General features: G+C 41.6%; 1 protein-coding gene and 1 long non-coding RNA gene across 9 annotated transcripts in view; one reads left to right on the top strand and one right to left on the bottom strand.

The window, feature by feature from the left end:
• WRAP73 (WD repeat containing, antisense to TP73) overlaps positions 1-16602 on the top strand; it is a 1098908-nt gene that overhangs the window by 935389 nt on the left and 146917 nt on the right. For all 4 annotated transcript variants that reach the window (XM_069610231.1, XM_069610230.1, XM_069610233.1 and 1 more), the window contains one exon: positions 376-501. In XM_069610231.1, coding sequence (XP_069466332.1) covers positions 376-501 — 126 coding nt within the window. The remainder of the gene's footprint in view (positions 1-375; positions 502-16602) is intronic.
• LOC138472189 (uncharacterized) overlaps positions 1-16602 on the bottom strand; it is a 156639-nt gene that overhangs the window by 75191 nt on the left and 64846 nt on the right. The gene's annotated exons all lie outside the window — the stretch shown is intronic.

Genomic DNA, 16602 nt, shown 5'->3' with positions numbered 1-16602 from the left:
CAGGCATACAAGGCTAACCTCTGGACACAGATGCCTCAAGTGCTCTCGACATAAACCACCTAGAAACAGACCCGTAACTGCACACATCAACATGCAAAGATATGCTTTATCCCCATTAACCAGTCCCAACCCCTTCCTTTTCATATTTGCCAGAGGATAAAAGGTAGCAATTTTGCAATTTGTGATTATCCAAATTATACCTAAGTGATGAGAGCTGTGCAAGAAGAACTTAAGTCTGTGTAACTTTGTGAAGTGCCTGCATTGTGTACACGTATGGGGTTGCACTTCCCTCTGGATGCAAGACCATTTACAGATCACAATTTCATTTTGCGAATTGGGCCACTAATATCTCGTATCTGTATTCTTTCACCTCAGATGAGATTTGCCAGCCACCACTTTCCTTGCGGACCATCAAACCAGATTCTGATCGTGCAAACCCTGAGTTGGGTGTGGGAACATTGGCTTTCAGTCCTGATAATCGTTACTTGGCAACCAAAAATGGTCAGTATGCTGCATGTTATCCTGCCTAAATTCTATTAAATCAATTTTTGCTGCACTAATGTAATTATATGAATAATATTTTTAAATTGACACTAGCTAAAAAGAAATGTAAATAAGTTGAATGTCTATTTGTGCTAATTGTAATTTCTTGAATCGTGAGGATAGCAGCAAGTGCACTTCTTTAGCACCGTTTTGGGCTTACAACATAAACCAAGGAACCGTACAATTTTTGATTTTCAAATATGAGGGAGTAGTTCAGAAAAACTGTTGAAAGGGACCGAAATTGTGCATTTTACCCATTTGGCCAATTCATTCATTGGAAATATAAACAAGCGATTTTGGCTAGCCTCCAACAGCCACATTACCAGGAGAGTGTGCTTGAATATTTTCCTTTTTTATGCCATTACGTTTTTAAACCATTTCTGCTAAGAAAAGCTATGCAGCAATCAACATCCTAATATCCTCTTTCCTGTGTAGACACTTCCTGAAGATATATATTGGTTTTCCAAGAGAATTCAACTTTTTGAATGAAATATCATGGAAAATAACAGCTTGTTCAAATTAGCACTATTCCAAGAATTCCAGGACATTGAGCATTGAGTCCATAAGGATCTAGCTGTGATGCCCACATATTATATGATTGGCCTAATGACTGTAGGCTGAGGGCAAGAAAACCCAGACTAAAGTAAACACTCATATATGTGTATCTATATATCCAATTATAAAACTGAAATAGGGAGTGCATAGTTAAGTTGGATTTGCTCGATAAGTCTACCTTAACTGCACTCCCTGTTGCGCAGGGTATGACCACAATATCATCACTGGTGACATTACTAATTACATCAGACATGACATCAGCAATGAGATCAATAATTGGTGACATTACTGATTAAACGAGTTAGAATTTCTTTGTTCACTTCTTTTGATACATATTTTATTACTCGTAATAGCAACATGACATGCAACTATACACTGATACAGAAATATGATATGATTTCGCGTGGCATATTCATTTCTAATACTTATCAATTTATAAACTTTAAAATAAAAATATGTAACATTATACAAATGGTTTGATTTCATGTATTAGTAAACAATTGCAATACTCTGTTGCAGGGAAAGTATCGGATTCTAGTAAATCTATTTCAGTAATTTCAAACATAATATAATGTATTTAGTAGTAAAGAAAATAAGAATAGATAGAAGTAGAAGCATGTGTAATAGTAAGGGTTATGAAAATAGTCAATGTTCACATTTAAATGTACAATTCTCACTAACATTATATGAACACATTATTTTCTTAATTACAAGTTTTTTTTTAAATCACATACAAAAGAAAGTATATGCCTGTGTGCATTGTGATAATATACAATCTAAGAATGCGAAATGTGGTTAATATAAAGAAAATCGGTAACTTATGCTACATAATTGTATAACATGTTACATTTAAAGAAACAAATGCAGAATACATTGTGCTGTGTATGAAATATGTACAAGTTATAAAACAGGGTTGTCATATTTCAAATTTTAATTAATCAAACCAGTGACATCAGTGATGTCATGTATGATGTAATTAGTGATGTCACCAGTGATTCATTGTCATACGCTGCTCAACAGGGCACGCATAGTTAAGGTGGACTTGCTTAAAATGTGATTGCTGAATTTCAGGTGTTTTGTTGTGTTAAATCGGATCACCTTAATTCTCCCTTAACCAAGGTTTTTTTCATTGAATTTAAAGGTTTTGCATCTATGTATTTTTCACTTTACATCTGATCACCTTAACTCGCTCCTAACTAAAGTTTTTCACAGAATTTCAAGAGTTTTGTTATGCTGGTTTCTTTGGGGCTCAGTAGCCATGACGTTCAGCCATGGCCACTGTACATGTTGCACCAGTATGTTTCTTTGGGCCCACTAGCCATGGCCTTCCTCTAATGCGCATTACCCCGGTTTGGTTTGTGCGACACATTTTCTTCTCCATGGTTGACTTGATTGAATTTCAGAGGTTTTGTTACATTAAAGCTGATCACCTTAACTCCATCTTAACAAATGTTTTTTCACTGAATTTCAAGGGTTTTGCTACACTTGGTTTCCTACTAGCCCACTAGCTATGGCCTTCGGCTGTGGCCTCTGTACGTTTTGCACCAATACCTTTCTTTTGGGCCCACTAGCCATAGCACGCCGTTCATTTGATATCAAACACCCATTGCCCCCTTCCCAGTAGATGTAGGCACCATAGATGGTTGACCCTATTTTTCGAACTCCTATTCCCGAGATAATTTCACAGTAATCCTTTCTGCTAACAGAAATTGATCAGAATCAGTCTTCCGCATTGACAGGCACTCAACATGTGTCCCCCTTCTTTTTTTCTAGGTCCAGTCACTCCACCCATTTGCTTTTTCCCCTCCCTAGTCCTCTCCCATTACTCACTATCACTCATCGCTTCGTGTGGCGCACATTTATTTCTGAGGGCGTCTTCGACGTTTACAGCTGTAATCTTGTGAGATTTGTGTGATCATCTCCTGATAAACCAAACATTTTCTACTCTGCACTGGCTCCCAGTTCCCACCCCCAAATCCCCAACTCTACATGGTGTCTTCTTTTTCCCACCACCTCTAGCCAGATGGGATTGCTCTTGGCATTTATATAGCGCTTACAGCCAGGCCATCTAAGCGCTGTCATTCAAAACAGTCAGTGTTCCCCCTAGGAGTGACTACTTGAACATAAGTGTTTTGGGACTCTTTCTAATCTTGACAACATTAGTAGACTCTGTAAGGCCTGTGGGTGTTCATTCCAAAGTTTGGTTGAAATCTGCCCAGAGGTTTTCTCACTACAGCTGTTAAAAAACTGCACTTTTTCTCTATGGGAAAATTATTGGAATTAGGCTGAAAACTGTTTTTATAACTAACTTTATTTTTTAAAGAATTTTTACAAGAATTTCCAGTTTGGGGAGGGCATGACAAAGCTTTTGCTTAAAACATTTCATCCAAATCCATCTAGCAAGTCAAAAGTTATTAGCCTCTCTGCTGCAAAGCACCAACAACCATGTTAATCAGGCACCAAAAGACAACATAGCCCTCTATCCAGTAATTGCCAATAAAGAGTCAACACAGAGGATGTGGTATGTATAAATGCGAGGTAACCCAGCCTTTATTAACAAATAATATTATAAAAGCTGGGGGTTGAAGGGGGGAACAAGATTAACAGACAAGCTCTCACTCGTAATTCTCCAACATTTCTACAGGCAACAGTGGTCTACATAGCACAAATTAGTCACTTCTAATGCCACTGTGCCCCCCAAGTTAAAAAATAGAAAAACTTATCTCTACTGTTCATTGTCTCCTCTTGCTAAGCTAAATATATTTTGTGTACCTTCCTCAGTTAGGGTGGGATGGGTCCCTATCTAAGGTTCCACCCAGGAGACGTCCCATTAAATGTACATCACTATTCTTGTCATTGGTTGGCACTAAACTGCTATGCAGTGAGGTAAGGGTACAGGTTTATTGCTTGGCATGTAATCAGGCTATCCTTGAACTGCCGGGATATGATGAAATATGGATGCAGATGGGGATAGAGGAATAAGTGTATTGATCTTTGTAATTAAATAAAACAGCCCATGTTATCGCCGCCATGATGTCTTGCAAGTTTTAAGACTTTTGGTTTTTTTGCGAGTTTGCCATGCCTCTGGGCCCCCATCCCCTTGTCATGCACCAGTAAGCATACTATCCTGCCTTGGCACATTTTGAATAACTATTGTTATGAGTCATGCTATTTTGACCATGTTTAAGATTTTGCTCTCAGCATTTATTTTGTATTTTAGCCTCATCTGTGTTTGTCTGTCAAACCTAGCCGATTGGCTGAGACATCAATATGTCAGCTAGTAGGATATTTCACGTGCAGCTCATTTCATCCCATGAACTTCAAACACTGTCTGCCGTGTTATTGTAACTAATTAATTTTAATGGTTGAGCACTCGGCGCCGTGGACATCGATATCTTGTGCACTTTGTTCTTTCAAGTAAAACTCCCTTCCGGTTCCCTTAGCCTTGAAATTATTTTCCACTAGCTACCGCAGCCACTGCAGATTTGTCAGAATTAACTATTTGTTTGAATTACCTACTTTGAGCTGTGTGGCCAAACTGATTATTCAAACCTATTCCAACTTCAGACTTAACATCATTAACTGGTTCAAAGAAAATGACACTACTATCCCCTCTCACCTCCATTGTAAATCGATACCTACATGTTCATATTATGCTGATCACCTCTTTCCCGGTCGTCCAACCTTGCTATGTGTATATATTTGTTGTATATATTCATTTTACCATTGTAATCTGTCATTTTGTAACTATGTAACTTTGTATCCGCAAGCTGAAAATATTCATGTACCTGCGTCCTGATACCCTTGGGTCTGGCATGCATAATAAATAAACAAACTAAGCCTGATGCTTGGCTGTGGTTTTGCAGTTTAAAATTACAATCTCTTGTCACATTTATTCTCTGCTGAAACTTGTACTTCACTATCTACTGGGTCCTGATGCATGCCTGCCACACACCAATGACCTTCCCTATAGATATGCAGCATCCTTATCTGCCTGCAATATGATCTGCCCCATTAGCATAAGGAGTCCCTCAACTGTGTACATGCTTACCTGTCACCTAACCTATTCTATTTAAACCACACTACTTATGCATGCTATGCCTTCATGATAGGCTCCATCTGTCTCCCACCTGTAGCACAACTAACTTTTCTTTATGGCAGCTGCATTTTCAGGAGAGTTTAAAGTGTGGTTTCAAATGTGTCCTTCCTTACCTTATATTTTTGTTTCTTATGAGGCATCTAGGGGGCAGAGCTTGAACATGCTCTCTAGTCAATAACTGGTGCACTACACTCATGTAAAGGTTTTAAGGAGCAGGGGGTACCCAGTTCTCTGTCGAATATTTTAAACTACTGGATGGATTTACCCCAGGCCATTAAAGGAAATCTAGTCAGTGCTTTGTGCCCATTTCTTATTTGGCCAATATCTGACAAGCGGTTTTCATGCTACTTCTGTTAAACTGCACTTTTCTCTGTGGGAAAACGAATCCATGTAGGCTGCAAACTACATTTTTATCTTATCTTAATGCCTTTTTCATTTTATAACATATTGTTCCCAAAATTTGCAGTGGGAGCAGGGGAGTATTGACAAACAATATAAGTTATTATAGAATTTTTGGGAAAAAATAACTCATTTCTGAAATGCCTGTCAGCCTGTCTGCTGCAAAGTACCATGGGAGATATAGCTATAATTTTGGGAGAAGTGGACCTCCCCTTCTCCGTCAAATATTTTAACTACTACTTGACGGAATAACCAGTTTTTGCTGTGCAGTGCGCATGCATTTGGACTTTTTCTCTATGTGGAAATGACTTTTGTTTGCATAATATCAACCAAATCCGTCATGGAAATCAAACATTAGCAATAACATTTCTGATTTTCCGGTTTCGTACTTGATACTCACCTTAACTATAGTGTGGCATCCGCCACACTACAATATACACTATAGTTAAGTTGCATAGCTAATTCCATTGAAAATCTGAAAATTGAATTGCTGACAACTTTTGACTTGCATGACGGTTTTGGCTGACATTCTGCAAACAAAATGTTTGTCTCTGTGCACTCTCCCCCCAGACTGTACATTTTGAGAAAGATTCATTACAAAATTAGTCATTAAGAAAGCAAAAAAAAAACTGTTTCGGCCTACTCCCATTCACTTCCCCATAGAGAAAAAGTCCTACTTTATGTGCAGCGCACTGCAAAAAAAACCTGCATGAAATTGGACCTGGTACGAAACAACTTGGGCACAAAGCATTGACCTGATATCCGGGATAGGTATGCGGTTATTCGGTCCAGTAGTTAGTAAAATATTTGACGGAGAAGGGTATGTGCCCTTTTTCCAAAGTTATAACTGTGTCTCACAATGCATCAGTGGGGTTTTTCAGAAATGAAAAAGCTGTATTAAACAAAAAAAAAAGTTTTGCTCAATGCTAGAGATAACCTCAGTTATTTTGGGGTTAGCTGAAAACAAAAAGTGGATTAAAAGCCATTTGGAGGAGGAAAAAGGAATGAAATGGCATCAGGCTGGAGGTGGGGACACCATGAGAAATTAGGGAGCTCAGTGGAGAGCAGGCTGGGGACCCAAGTTAAGAGCGCCAACACTCTTGCATAACCGTGGTTTGGCGGATAATTACTATTATCTGGGTAATACTAACCGTGGGCATGGGAAAAGAGTTTTTAAAAAGTTACACAAATTTGATTATTTAAAAGGGGGGGTTACAGCTACAGTGAGGTTGGGGGTAATTGGTTTGGCTGAAAGCTATGACTAGTGGGTTACTTTAAGGAACCTAATTGTGCAATATGGAAAGTGGCCATGGCCAGTGTGCCCAAAAGAAACCTACTGGTGTGGCCATGGCTAGTGGGCCTGTTTAGGAAACCTATTGGAGCAAAATGTAGAGTGGCCATGGCTGAAGGCCGTGACCACCTAGTGAGTCAAAAAGAAACATATTGGTGGAATATGTACTGTGGACACAGCCAAAGGCTGTGGCCACCGACCATGGCAAGTGGCCTGTAAAAAAACTATGGTATAACAAAACTTTTGTGAAGGTGCAGTTAAGTTGCACAGATTTAACGCAATAAAACCCTTTAAATTAAGAGGATGTGGGAAGTCATGACCAGCTTAACTCTGCCGATCCCATTGCAAAGCCCATGAGCATATACATAGTATAATAAAAGGGATTGACAATGACATACAAAATGGCATTGAGGGACATCAATGGGAACGCGCCGAGTTAAGCTAGTCATGACTTCCCACAACTGCTGAATTTCAAGGGTTTTGTTGCGTTAAATCGGCGTAACTTAACTACACGTTATTGATTGATTGATATTTTATTTCTATCGCGCTCGTACACAAGTGTTTCAAAGCAAGACAAGGCAAGGGAGGGGAACAGGGGAGAACAAAACAGTGATCTTACTAGGCCCAGTGACATTGAGAACGCGCAAGTGCATGGGAGAGGGGGGAGGGGAAAAGTGCATGGAAGGGGGAGAGGTGGAAAGTGTGAAGCAGAGGAGAAACGGATAAATAACAATAAATAAATTATAAAGGCAACAAACAGTGGTAATGCAGCCAGCAATTTGCAAGTGCTAGGTTTAAGGCAGCAGACAGGGTAGGTCTGATAAGTGCAGGAAGAATAAGGGGGGAGCTGTATGGTTACTGATACCCCAGTGCAAGGGGTGGCCCGGAGGCAGTGCGGGAGGGTGGCAGGATGAAAAGGTACCTGGGCCCAAAGGACAGAGGGTGGCCAGGTGCATGGTGTCAAGAGAGAACAGATCAGCAGGGGAGAGGGGGAGCGAAGGCAGAAGAAGAGGAAGGTCTTGAGGTGCTTCCGGAACTGAAGATGGTTCTCCAAGTTTTAGAGTGGCAGGGAGGCTGTTCCAGAGGGAGCTCCCAGCCAAAGACAGAGATCTACCCCCAGCTCGTTTCTTAGAAAAACGACTGACCCTGAGGGAGTTGGAGGTAGAGGAGCGAAGAGCTCGAGAGGGGAGGTATTTGCGGAGGGATAGCTGAAGGTATTTTGGACCCAGGCCCCAGAAAGCCTTGTGGACAATGCAGAGGGTTTTGAATTTAATCCTTGCATCCACTGGGAGCCAGTGGAGAAATTTCAGAGCTGAAGAGATACGATCCCAGGGCTTGAGGCCAAGGACAAGTCTCGCAGTCCTGTTCTGGATTAGTTGCAGAGGGCGGAGAGTCGAGGCAGGTAGATTTAGAAAGAGGCTGTTACAACAGTCCAAGCTAGAGAGAACCAGAGCTTGGGATACCATGAGCTTCTGGGGGAAGGAGAGGAAAGGCAGAGTACCTCTGAGGAGGTGCAGTCGGAAATGTGACTTTTTAGAGACCTCAGAGATGTGGGCGGAGAAGGAAAGGGAGGAGTCAAAGATGACCCTGAGGTTCTTAGCCTCGCAGGTGGGGGTAGGAGGAGAGCCAAGGGAGGCCGGCCAGAGAGTGAGGGGAAAGGATGGTGAAGGTGTGCTGATGAGGAGGATCTCCGTCTTGCTGGCATTCAGACAAAGATCATTGGCGGCACACCAATCTTGAATGGCAGTTAGGCAATCAGAGATGAGAGAGGGAGAGGAGGTGGCAGAGGGCAGCCTGAAAATGAGTTGTGTCGTCAGCGTAGCACTGGAAATTTGAGCAGAAAATGGCAATGCAGTGGGTGAGAGTTGCCAGGTATTGGTTGAAAAGCCAGGGCGAGAGGTTAGACCCTAAGGTTTAATAGATATGGTGAGTCGGAGAAACATAGGAACCCCTAAAAATTCTATTGTTAATAACCTTTGATTCGAGTAACGGATTAGGCTGAATTTCGGAAGTGATTAAGTCTGCAGATGCCCCAATTCCCCCTCCTCCAAGCCCGCCCCCACTGCAAAGGTTCATAAGGATCATTACAAAATAAAAAAGTTACTAAGCAGCAATTTATTTTCTCCAAAAGTGCGGCCTACTGCCAATCCATTTTCCCATAGACAAAAAAGGTATATTTTTGCCAAAGCACACTGCCTAAACCGCTGGACGGATTTGGACCAGATCCAAAACAACTTGGGCACAAAGGGTTGACTCGTGATTCATGCCTGGTTTGGAGTTATTCCGTGCCGTAGTTGTTTTAAAATTTGAAAGAGAAGGGGATTGCAGGATCATGGTTTTGAGAAATGAAACGACCGCCTTCTTATTTATCTCTCGATGCAAGATATTCACGGCTATAGCCGAGGTTATGGGAAAATGAAATACAGTAAAAAAAAAACATACAAATGCCATCAGGGTAGATGGAGGTAGGGGGATGGCCAGAAAGCACTGAGTGAAATTTGGGAGCTGGAGGGGGTCCAGGGACCAAGTTTGCAACACAAAGCTTTCTGTAGCCTCGGCTATAGCCGCAAATAGCCGAAATCTGAAAGCAAACTGTGTCACAGAAGTAGTGTGCCTCTGGGGTGAAAGGGAAAAGGGCAGGGGAGGTGAGGAGGCCATCTGGGGCATGGGGGCAGCTGGCACAGATGAGGGGGGGCTCCCTCATTGATGGCCTGGGGGCAGGGAAGCATTTTCTTTTCTGGCTGTTTTGCTGATATTCGCGGCTATATCTGAGGTTACAAAGGACTACAGATAACCGCGGGTATGTGTAGTTTGGTACCCAAGGTTACATTTCTTTTAATTATTTTTTTTAAAAAGATTTGTTTTACAACTATAGTGACATCAAGGGTGAAAAATCACTGGCTACAGCTGAAAGCCATGGCAAGTGACTCGATTGTCACCCAGGTCTCCCATTCATGCAGTAACCATGACACTCTGCTTAGCTTCAAAGTGTGGAAGGGGCCAGCCTCCTCAGGCCATGTTGCCTGATAAATGAGCCAAACTTACAAGACCACTTCGAGGAATGGGCCGGCCCTCTGCTTGCTTTGAAGCTAAGCATGGTGAGCCCCACTTTGAAGCTAAGCAGGGTCAGTCACGGTTACTGCATCGATGGGCAGCCGAATGGGCATCTGCATTATTTAGTTTTTTCAAACCGTGCTAATATCCTTGAAGGTTTTGCACTCAGACCATTTTTTGCCTTTTGCTGAATTGCGGTCTGGTTTTTGTAGTCTCCCAGTCAATGATATAAAATACAAAAAATAGGTATTTTTACAGCAACAGTGGGTTTTCTATTCTTGCAGTAAGCGGGACAAACCCTGCTTAGCTTCAAAGTGAGGAAGGGGTCAGCCCAGTAAAGCTATGTTGCCTAATATATGGCCGCCCCCCCTTAGAAGAACATTTGGAAAAACGTGCCCTAAGGGGGCTGGATCCTTCCTCGCTTTGAAACTAAGCTCGGTCGGTCCCGGTTACTGCATGGATGGCAGACGGTCCACGTTCCTGAATGCCATGTGTTTTCTTAGTTTTAAATATCTCATAACACACCGCATCCACATTTTTATAAAAAGAAATGAAATTTTTAAAAATCATGTTTATGCTGAACGCTGCTATCGGAGAACCTTGGCCTTAAGGAGTTTGAGACGCAGCACTTAACCATTATGCTACAATGATGTTATTGTTTGGATTTTCACAAGTTTCATACCTAGCCTTTTCTCATTGAGCATATTAAATTATAGGCCAAGCATGAAATGTATGCCCCATGAAGCACTAAGCCAACTATGGCAAACCAGGATTCAAGGCTGTAAGATTTTTTATTTAACTAATTTCATTAAAAGAAATGCAACGCAAGTAGGAGGTGGCGAGGTTTGTTGCAGTGCAGTCCTGTGATCTTATTTAGCATTAGGGCATTTAGAAATGGCTGCAATGTCAGCTATGTCCAAACATCCCTTGTGCCAAAATAACAGCGCTGCAATTACTTTTGTGCCAAAAAGGGCGTGTCGAAATGGGCCATGCGGCGGAATGCCCTTGCCAATCGGCCCGCGCCTAAATGATGGTGCCGAAAAGGGGTGTACCGCTTGGCGAACACTGCTTAACCAAAGTATGTACTCTATGGCAAATAATGTATTCTCACTGCGCATTGCCTAAAAACATTGTGAGCTCTCAAAGTTTTAAATGGCTGATAACACACAGCATCCGCCTTATTTCTTTTTAAAACCGTGCTACTGTCAGTTCTTGAAAGTTTTGCACTCAGAGACAATTTCTTTGCCTTTTGCTGAATTGAATTCTGGTATTTGGAGTCTCACAGTCAAGATGATGGGAGTAATGCCATAATTGTTCACTTTTTGCCTAACATAGTTCTATAGGTATTAATATATTTGTGTGACACTATGGTATGTGTACTTTTCAAGTTAGCTTTATAAATCAGAGTATTGTTGAAAGCCAGACATGGGGGTGTCGGGAAATTATGAGAGGGCAAGTAATTCATGACTATTTGCCCACAATGTGGCAAGAGAGTTTGCCATCCTGGACACTGGTGCAGTTATTTTCCCCTGATTGTGGCACAAGTAAAGGACACATGTGGGTGAAGAGCGTAACTTTTTTTTCAGAGAATGGATGCAACCCCTTAGGTTTTTTTAGGTTGCCAAGATTGCTCAAGTTTTTGGCGACCAGGATTTTGCTCAGGTTGTCAAGTTCCCAGTGCAGACACTTCTCACAAGACCACAAGCACTTGTTTCGTATTGGGATTTAGTTTTCCAGAGTATATTTCATGGCAGATTGCTGGGTTTTAAAGGTGAGCAACTTTTATACTTTGCCAGCATATTTTTGGGAACATTTCCTCTCAGGTTATTTTTCTGGTGTTGCTTACTTTTTTTAAAAAGTATAATGCTATTTTGTCTTGCGCACTTTCGTCTAAAGAGTAGGTCTGTATTATTAATATTAATTATGTATGGAATAACAAAACCCTTGAAATTCAAGGCAAAAACTTTAGTTGCAGGGATGTTAAGGTGAGCAATACATTGTAACAAAACCTTTGAAATTCAAGGAAAGAACCTTTAATTGCAAGGACGTTAAGGTGATAACTAAATGCAGCAAAACCCTGGAAACTCAGCTACATCCACCTTAACGTCACACCCCCTGTTGCGCAGACTATGACCACAACCCTTTTGGTTACAGGAGTTTGTACTTAACATTATATCACACTGAGTAAAATGTATTAACTTGAGTAATATATGTTGCAACTAATAAGCTTCATTCTTTAATAAATGTATGTTGAAGACACTGATTTGGATATTAGTGGATTAGTCCCTTGTCCATCTTAGGTTTTTAATGTACAAGTAATTTGGGAATGGCACAATATATTGATGAAAGTGAAATTTAAATAAAGAACATATTTATTCTGTATTGTGCAGACCTTTATCAAACTTGATTTTCAGATTTTCTTAGGAAAAAAAGTAATTTTGAGTCTTCGTTTAACAAAAGACATTCCCATAGTATTACAATGAGCTTGGCGAACATGACTTCAAACCCATCACAGGGAGAAGAGGCTGTTTTCATAAAGCTTGTCATATGTGACTTCATCACTTGTTCAATATTTGTCTGACTGGGTAGCACCATGAAGTCTAGTGATCCAGCTGAAAGGGGGAAGGCCTGGCACCCTTTTCTGCGGAAAAAGATAAAAAGTTACTTGGATGTTATCCTAGTCATCCATCATAGGGAACTAGGATTTCAGGTAGGTGACTTCCTTGTGCAGAAATAGAAAAGGGAAAGCCTTTTAACAGACAGTAAAGGTGTTGGTTTAATGTAGTAAAGCTGCTCAATAATCCCCAAATGCATTGTAATTTCACTTAGTCACTTCATGTTTGTGACTAACAGCAATGATTCACCATTCTCCAATTGTTTTCCTGGTTTGTCTGAAAAGGTGGGTAGGTTGTTAAAGAATGTAATGATGGTACCCAAGATGGAGAAATGGGATTACAAATTGAATGTAAGCGTCCCCAACAAGGCAGTAAAACCCCCTTTAATGAGAGGCAATAAGGACACACCCCAGGAGGGAGTGAGACCACGACCAAGTGCGGGTGAAGTTAAAAGGGTTTTATATAGATCAATATAGGGCATGCAAAGGACTCTGCAAACTCCGAGAGCACTCTGTCTGACAATTGCAAAGACAGTCCTACTTATTACAAAACTACGTCATGCATGATGTAAGCTATAGGGGGCACATAGTCTTTGGGATTGGGTGGTGTTGGCTAAGCTATATACATTGTATACATGTACTGCTCCAGGATTGGTGGACGTCTGTGTGGTGCCAACGTGGGGTAGACGGGTCAGCTGGGCTCTTCGGGGTGGAGCTGCCAGGCCGGACGCTGTCTGGATTGATGATTGGTGGCTGCACTAATACTTTGCCCTTGTGGCCACTCACACGCACATTCATTATAATACACAGTTTCAAGATGTCCTGTAAATCCTACAATACATTAATCTAAGATCAGAGGGAGACAGAGAAAAACAGTATGCAATGTGAAGTTTCACCAATACATCAGTGTGAAGTCACCCCTACCGAGGGGCCTTGTCTCATGAGTCCAGGTACCCTACCAGGGGTACAGGGCAAGCTGCTTTTGTTATTCCATTCCGTTAGATGTAATGAGGGATGGTTTTACGATATGTTGGTACAGGGGTCAATAACTATCTTCATGGCCCGTTAACTTGGGTGAGCTGGAATGCCACTGGATCAATAAGGATACATAACTGGCCCCTCAAAGGCGGTGGGATTTAGGACCAGGTAGCTCGTAACTCACTAGGCCAGGCTATAGCAGCCTCTGACATGGGGGCGGTGAATACTTGAAGTGGGTCCAGCAGGAATGTGAGGAGGTGAGGCTGTGCCGTTCGAACACCAGCGTGCCCTGGCGGGCCTTGGCGGGAGGAGTGGGAGATGGCCTTGTAACTCTGAGTGATTCCCTATTGACAGGATTGCACACTGTACCCTTGGAGGGGACGAGTGATAAACTGGAAGCATTAGGAAAATTACACATTTCTTTAGTTTTACATATGCTTACATTAGTAGGTTCACAACGATGGAGATTTGTCTCAAGTATGTCAGCAAGACATACTAATTGTCTGTTGTTGTTTCACTGGTTATATTTCATCCTAATTACCTGTGCAATACTGGATGTCTTGTAGTTCACCAACACACTACAAAAATTGTGGAAACAATGAATTGTTCCTTGTTCTTGTCTGTATGTCAGGATTTGATTGGCTCTTGACAAGAGTAATATCCTGTCAAAATGTAAAATTGTATGCCACTCTGTTTCTAAGACTACTGCTCAGTTATGCTGTGGTTACATACATATGAGTACTGCTTTTATTTTGTGTTTGCATATTCAAAATGACAATGTCCGCCTTAGTTGTTTTAACATCATTTTTACTTAATTTCTACTTACAATACATGTAGATAAACGCATGTCCCCGAATTTATGGGGCACATAACAGATTTGTGATTTATTCCAAAAAAAAAGTCCTGTTATCTCTCCACATGTGAGCACCAATCAAAATATTTACATGCTGGGTTCCTGGTGATTAGTACTAACACCAATATAGCTTCTCTCAAATAGTACAACACTCCATACTTAAGGAATGTTCTAATTCTATTGGCGGCTACCACACCCCTAGTTATATATTATTACACTTAGCCTAAGATTCCGCCTGCAGGGCTCTCCCTTATGTTATAACATCCTTTGTCGATCAACCTAGCTTTGTTGGTAATTGGGCGTAATTGTTGCTGGGGTAGGAGCAGGCCTAATAGGCTGATCTGAATGTTGGAATTCGGCGACAGCAGCGACATTGAGACTGAGCCTCCTGAATTGCTCCGTACTGGAAGACAGCAGTACTGAGCCACAAGGAGCATATTTGTTCCCACACTACAAGCTAGCACTGACAAGAGTGCTGTGCTTGGAAACAAAAGCACTGAAGTGGAGGGCAGTATGAGCAGTGCTGGAGCAACGGTCTAAAAGGAAAAATAAAGTCCTCCCATCACAATTCTCAGAGGTGGAAATCTAAACATCCTTCAGTGGCAACCGGCATGGATCTCTACATTTAACAGCATCAATTCTATGTGAAATAAAGCGCAAGGAACAGAGACAAAAGAGTGCTCTAGAGAATCACCCCATTTGCTCCCTCTAGGTCACACTTTAGCCAGTGGGTGGTCACTCCTAGTTCGCGTAGCCCCTGCAAGCCCAAAAAAGGGATGCCAAATGAGATTTCATCACACCCTTTTTTTGGGTATAAACCTTGTTTTCTAAGCCTGCCAAAAACGTAACCTGGGAGTTTCTGCTTGGCGTGTTGTGCCATTACCTTTCAAATGATGAGTTGTGCAATGTTCCTTTGAGGAATAGTTTTTAAAAATAATTCTTCCTTATGTTTTTTTCTTTTCTTCGATTTCCTGGTCTGCCCACCTGCCATTGGTCAGAGATGAGTGTGGTGGTATGTTTTGGTGTTCATGAAAATTAATAAAGTTCTCATGATTCAGAAGGAACTGTTACAAATTCCAGAGTGGAACTCTGAGACCGATTGTAGGATGTTGACATGTTCATCTCTCTAGAACTCCACTGGAATGCGACCTAGTCAGGTCATTGACAGATCTAAAAAAAATTCCTGTACTACTTTACCAATCCACTGAACCCTCTATATGTTGCACTTTCCAGGCCCAGCCCACCCTTTCTGCCCGTAGGAGGTTGGCTGTTACATAGCATTGTTACCTTCCATCACACCCTCACACTCTCCACAATACTGTTTAGGTCCAGCTTCATTGCCATTAGTCTCATGCAGTCTTTGTATTAAATATATATTGCTTTGTTTTAACCATTTGTATAATTGTGTTTTATAAAACTTGACTACCATCCTCTTTTGGATCCTGTTCAACCCCTCTAGCCATCCCCAACGTGGTCCCACTGGCACCAGGGTGTTCACATTTACTCTGATCTGCATGTTCCCTGTCGTTGGGCTCAAATCATTTCCGGCTCCAGCCCAGACCATGTATATCACTGGATTAGGGCTACAATGTCCTTATAGAAAGGAGTATGGACCTTGCATAACATAAATCACACCTCATCATGGTCGTTCGATGTAGTTTGCATGGTTCATGTGAAGATGTTCAGAGAAAAACCTCTAGCTGATATCCCTTTGGCAACGGGCATCGGGCCTCTAGTTATTTTGGGTCCTCCTCTCACTGACCATTCAGTTAGACTGTGTGGTGGCATGGGAATCCTCCCTCCTGGTACAAACTGTTTATTTTTCTCTTTGGCTGTCAATTATCAGTCACTCCAAACTCTAGGCAAGAGACATCCACTCTGAGGCACATTGAGAGTTAACCTACACCTCACAAAAGTCAGTCTTCTAAAGTCAGTCTTCTACATATAAACCTCCCAGGCTTCAGTGCAGTCCTTTTGACCGTTAAATCTTTTCAGAACTGTTTTGTGTTAGGCCAGCACCACAGTAATGTATGAGGTCAACAAATCCTCTGCATACCATGTGTCTCCTAGCTGTGCAAATGTTATGAAATCTGTATTATGTTACTCATGTCTGGTTGTGTCCTCCGACTTTCAAGCTAGGAGTCTTAGCAGGCTGATTTCACGGCACTAGTGAATAAGCCTATTTGCTTCCATTCCAAACTTCAAGCATAGTCTTT

This window comes from Ambystoma mexicanum, chromosome 8, assembly GCF_040938575.1.
Source record: "Ambystoma mexicanum isolate Mex_15411 chromosome 8, UKY_AmexF1_1, whole genome shotgun sequence".
NCBI lineage: Eukaryota > Metazoa > Chordata > Amphibia > Caudata > Ambystomatidae > Ambystoma > Ambystoma mexicanum.
Note: the sequence above shows the minus strand (reverse complement) of the source record. Positions and strands in the feature narration are given on the sequence as shown.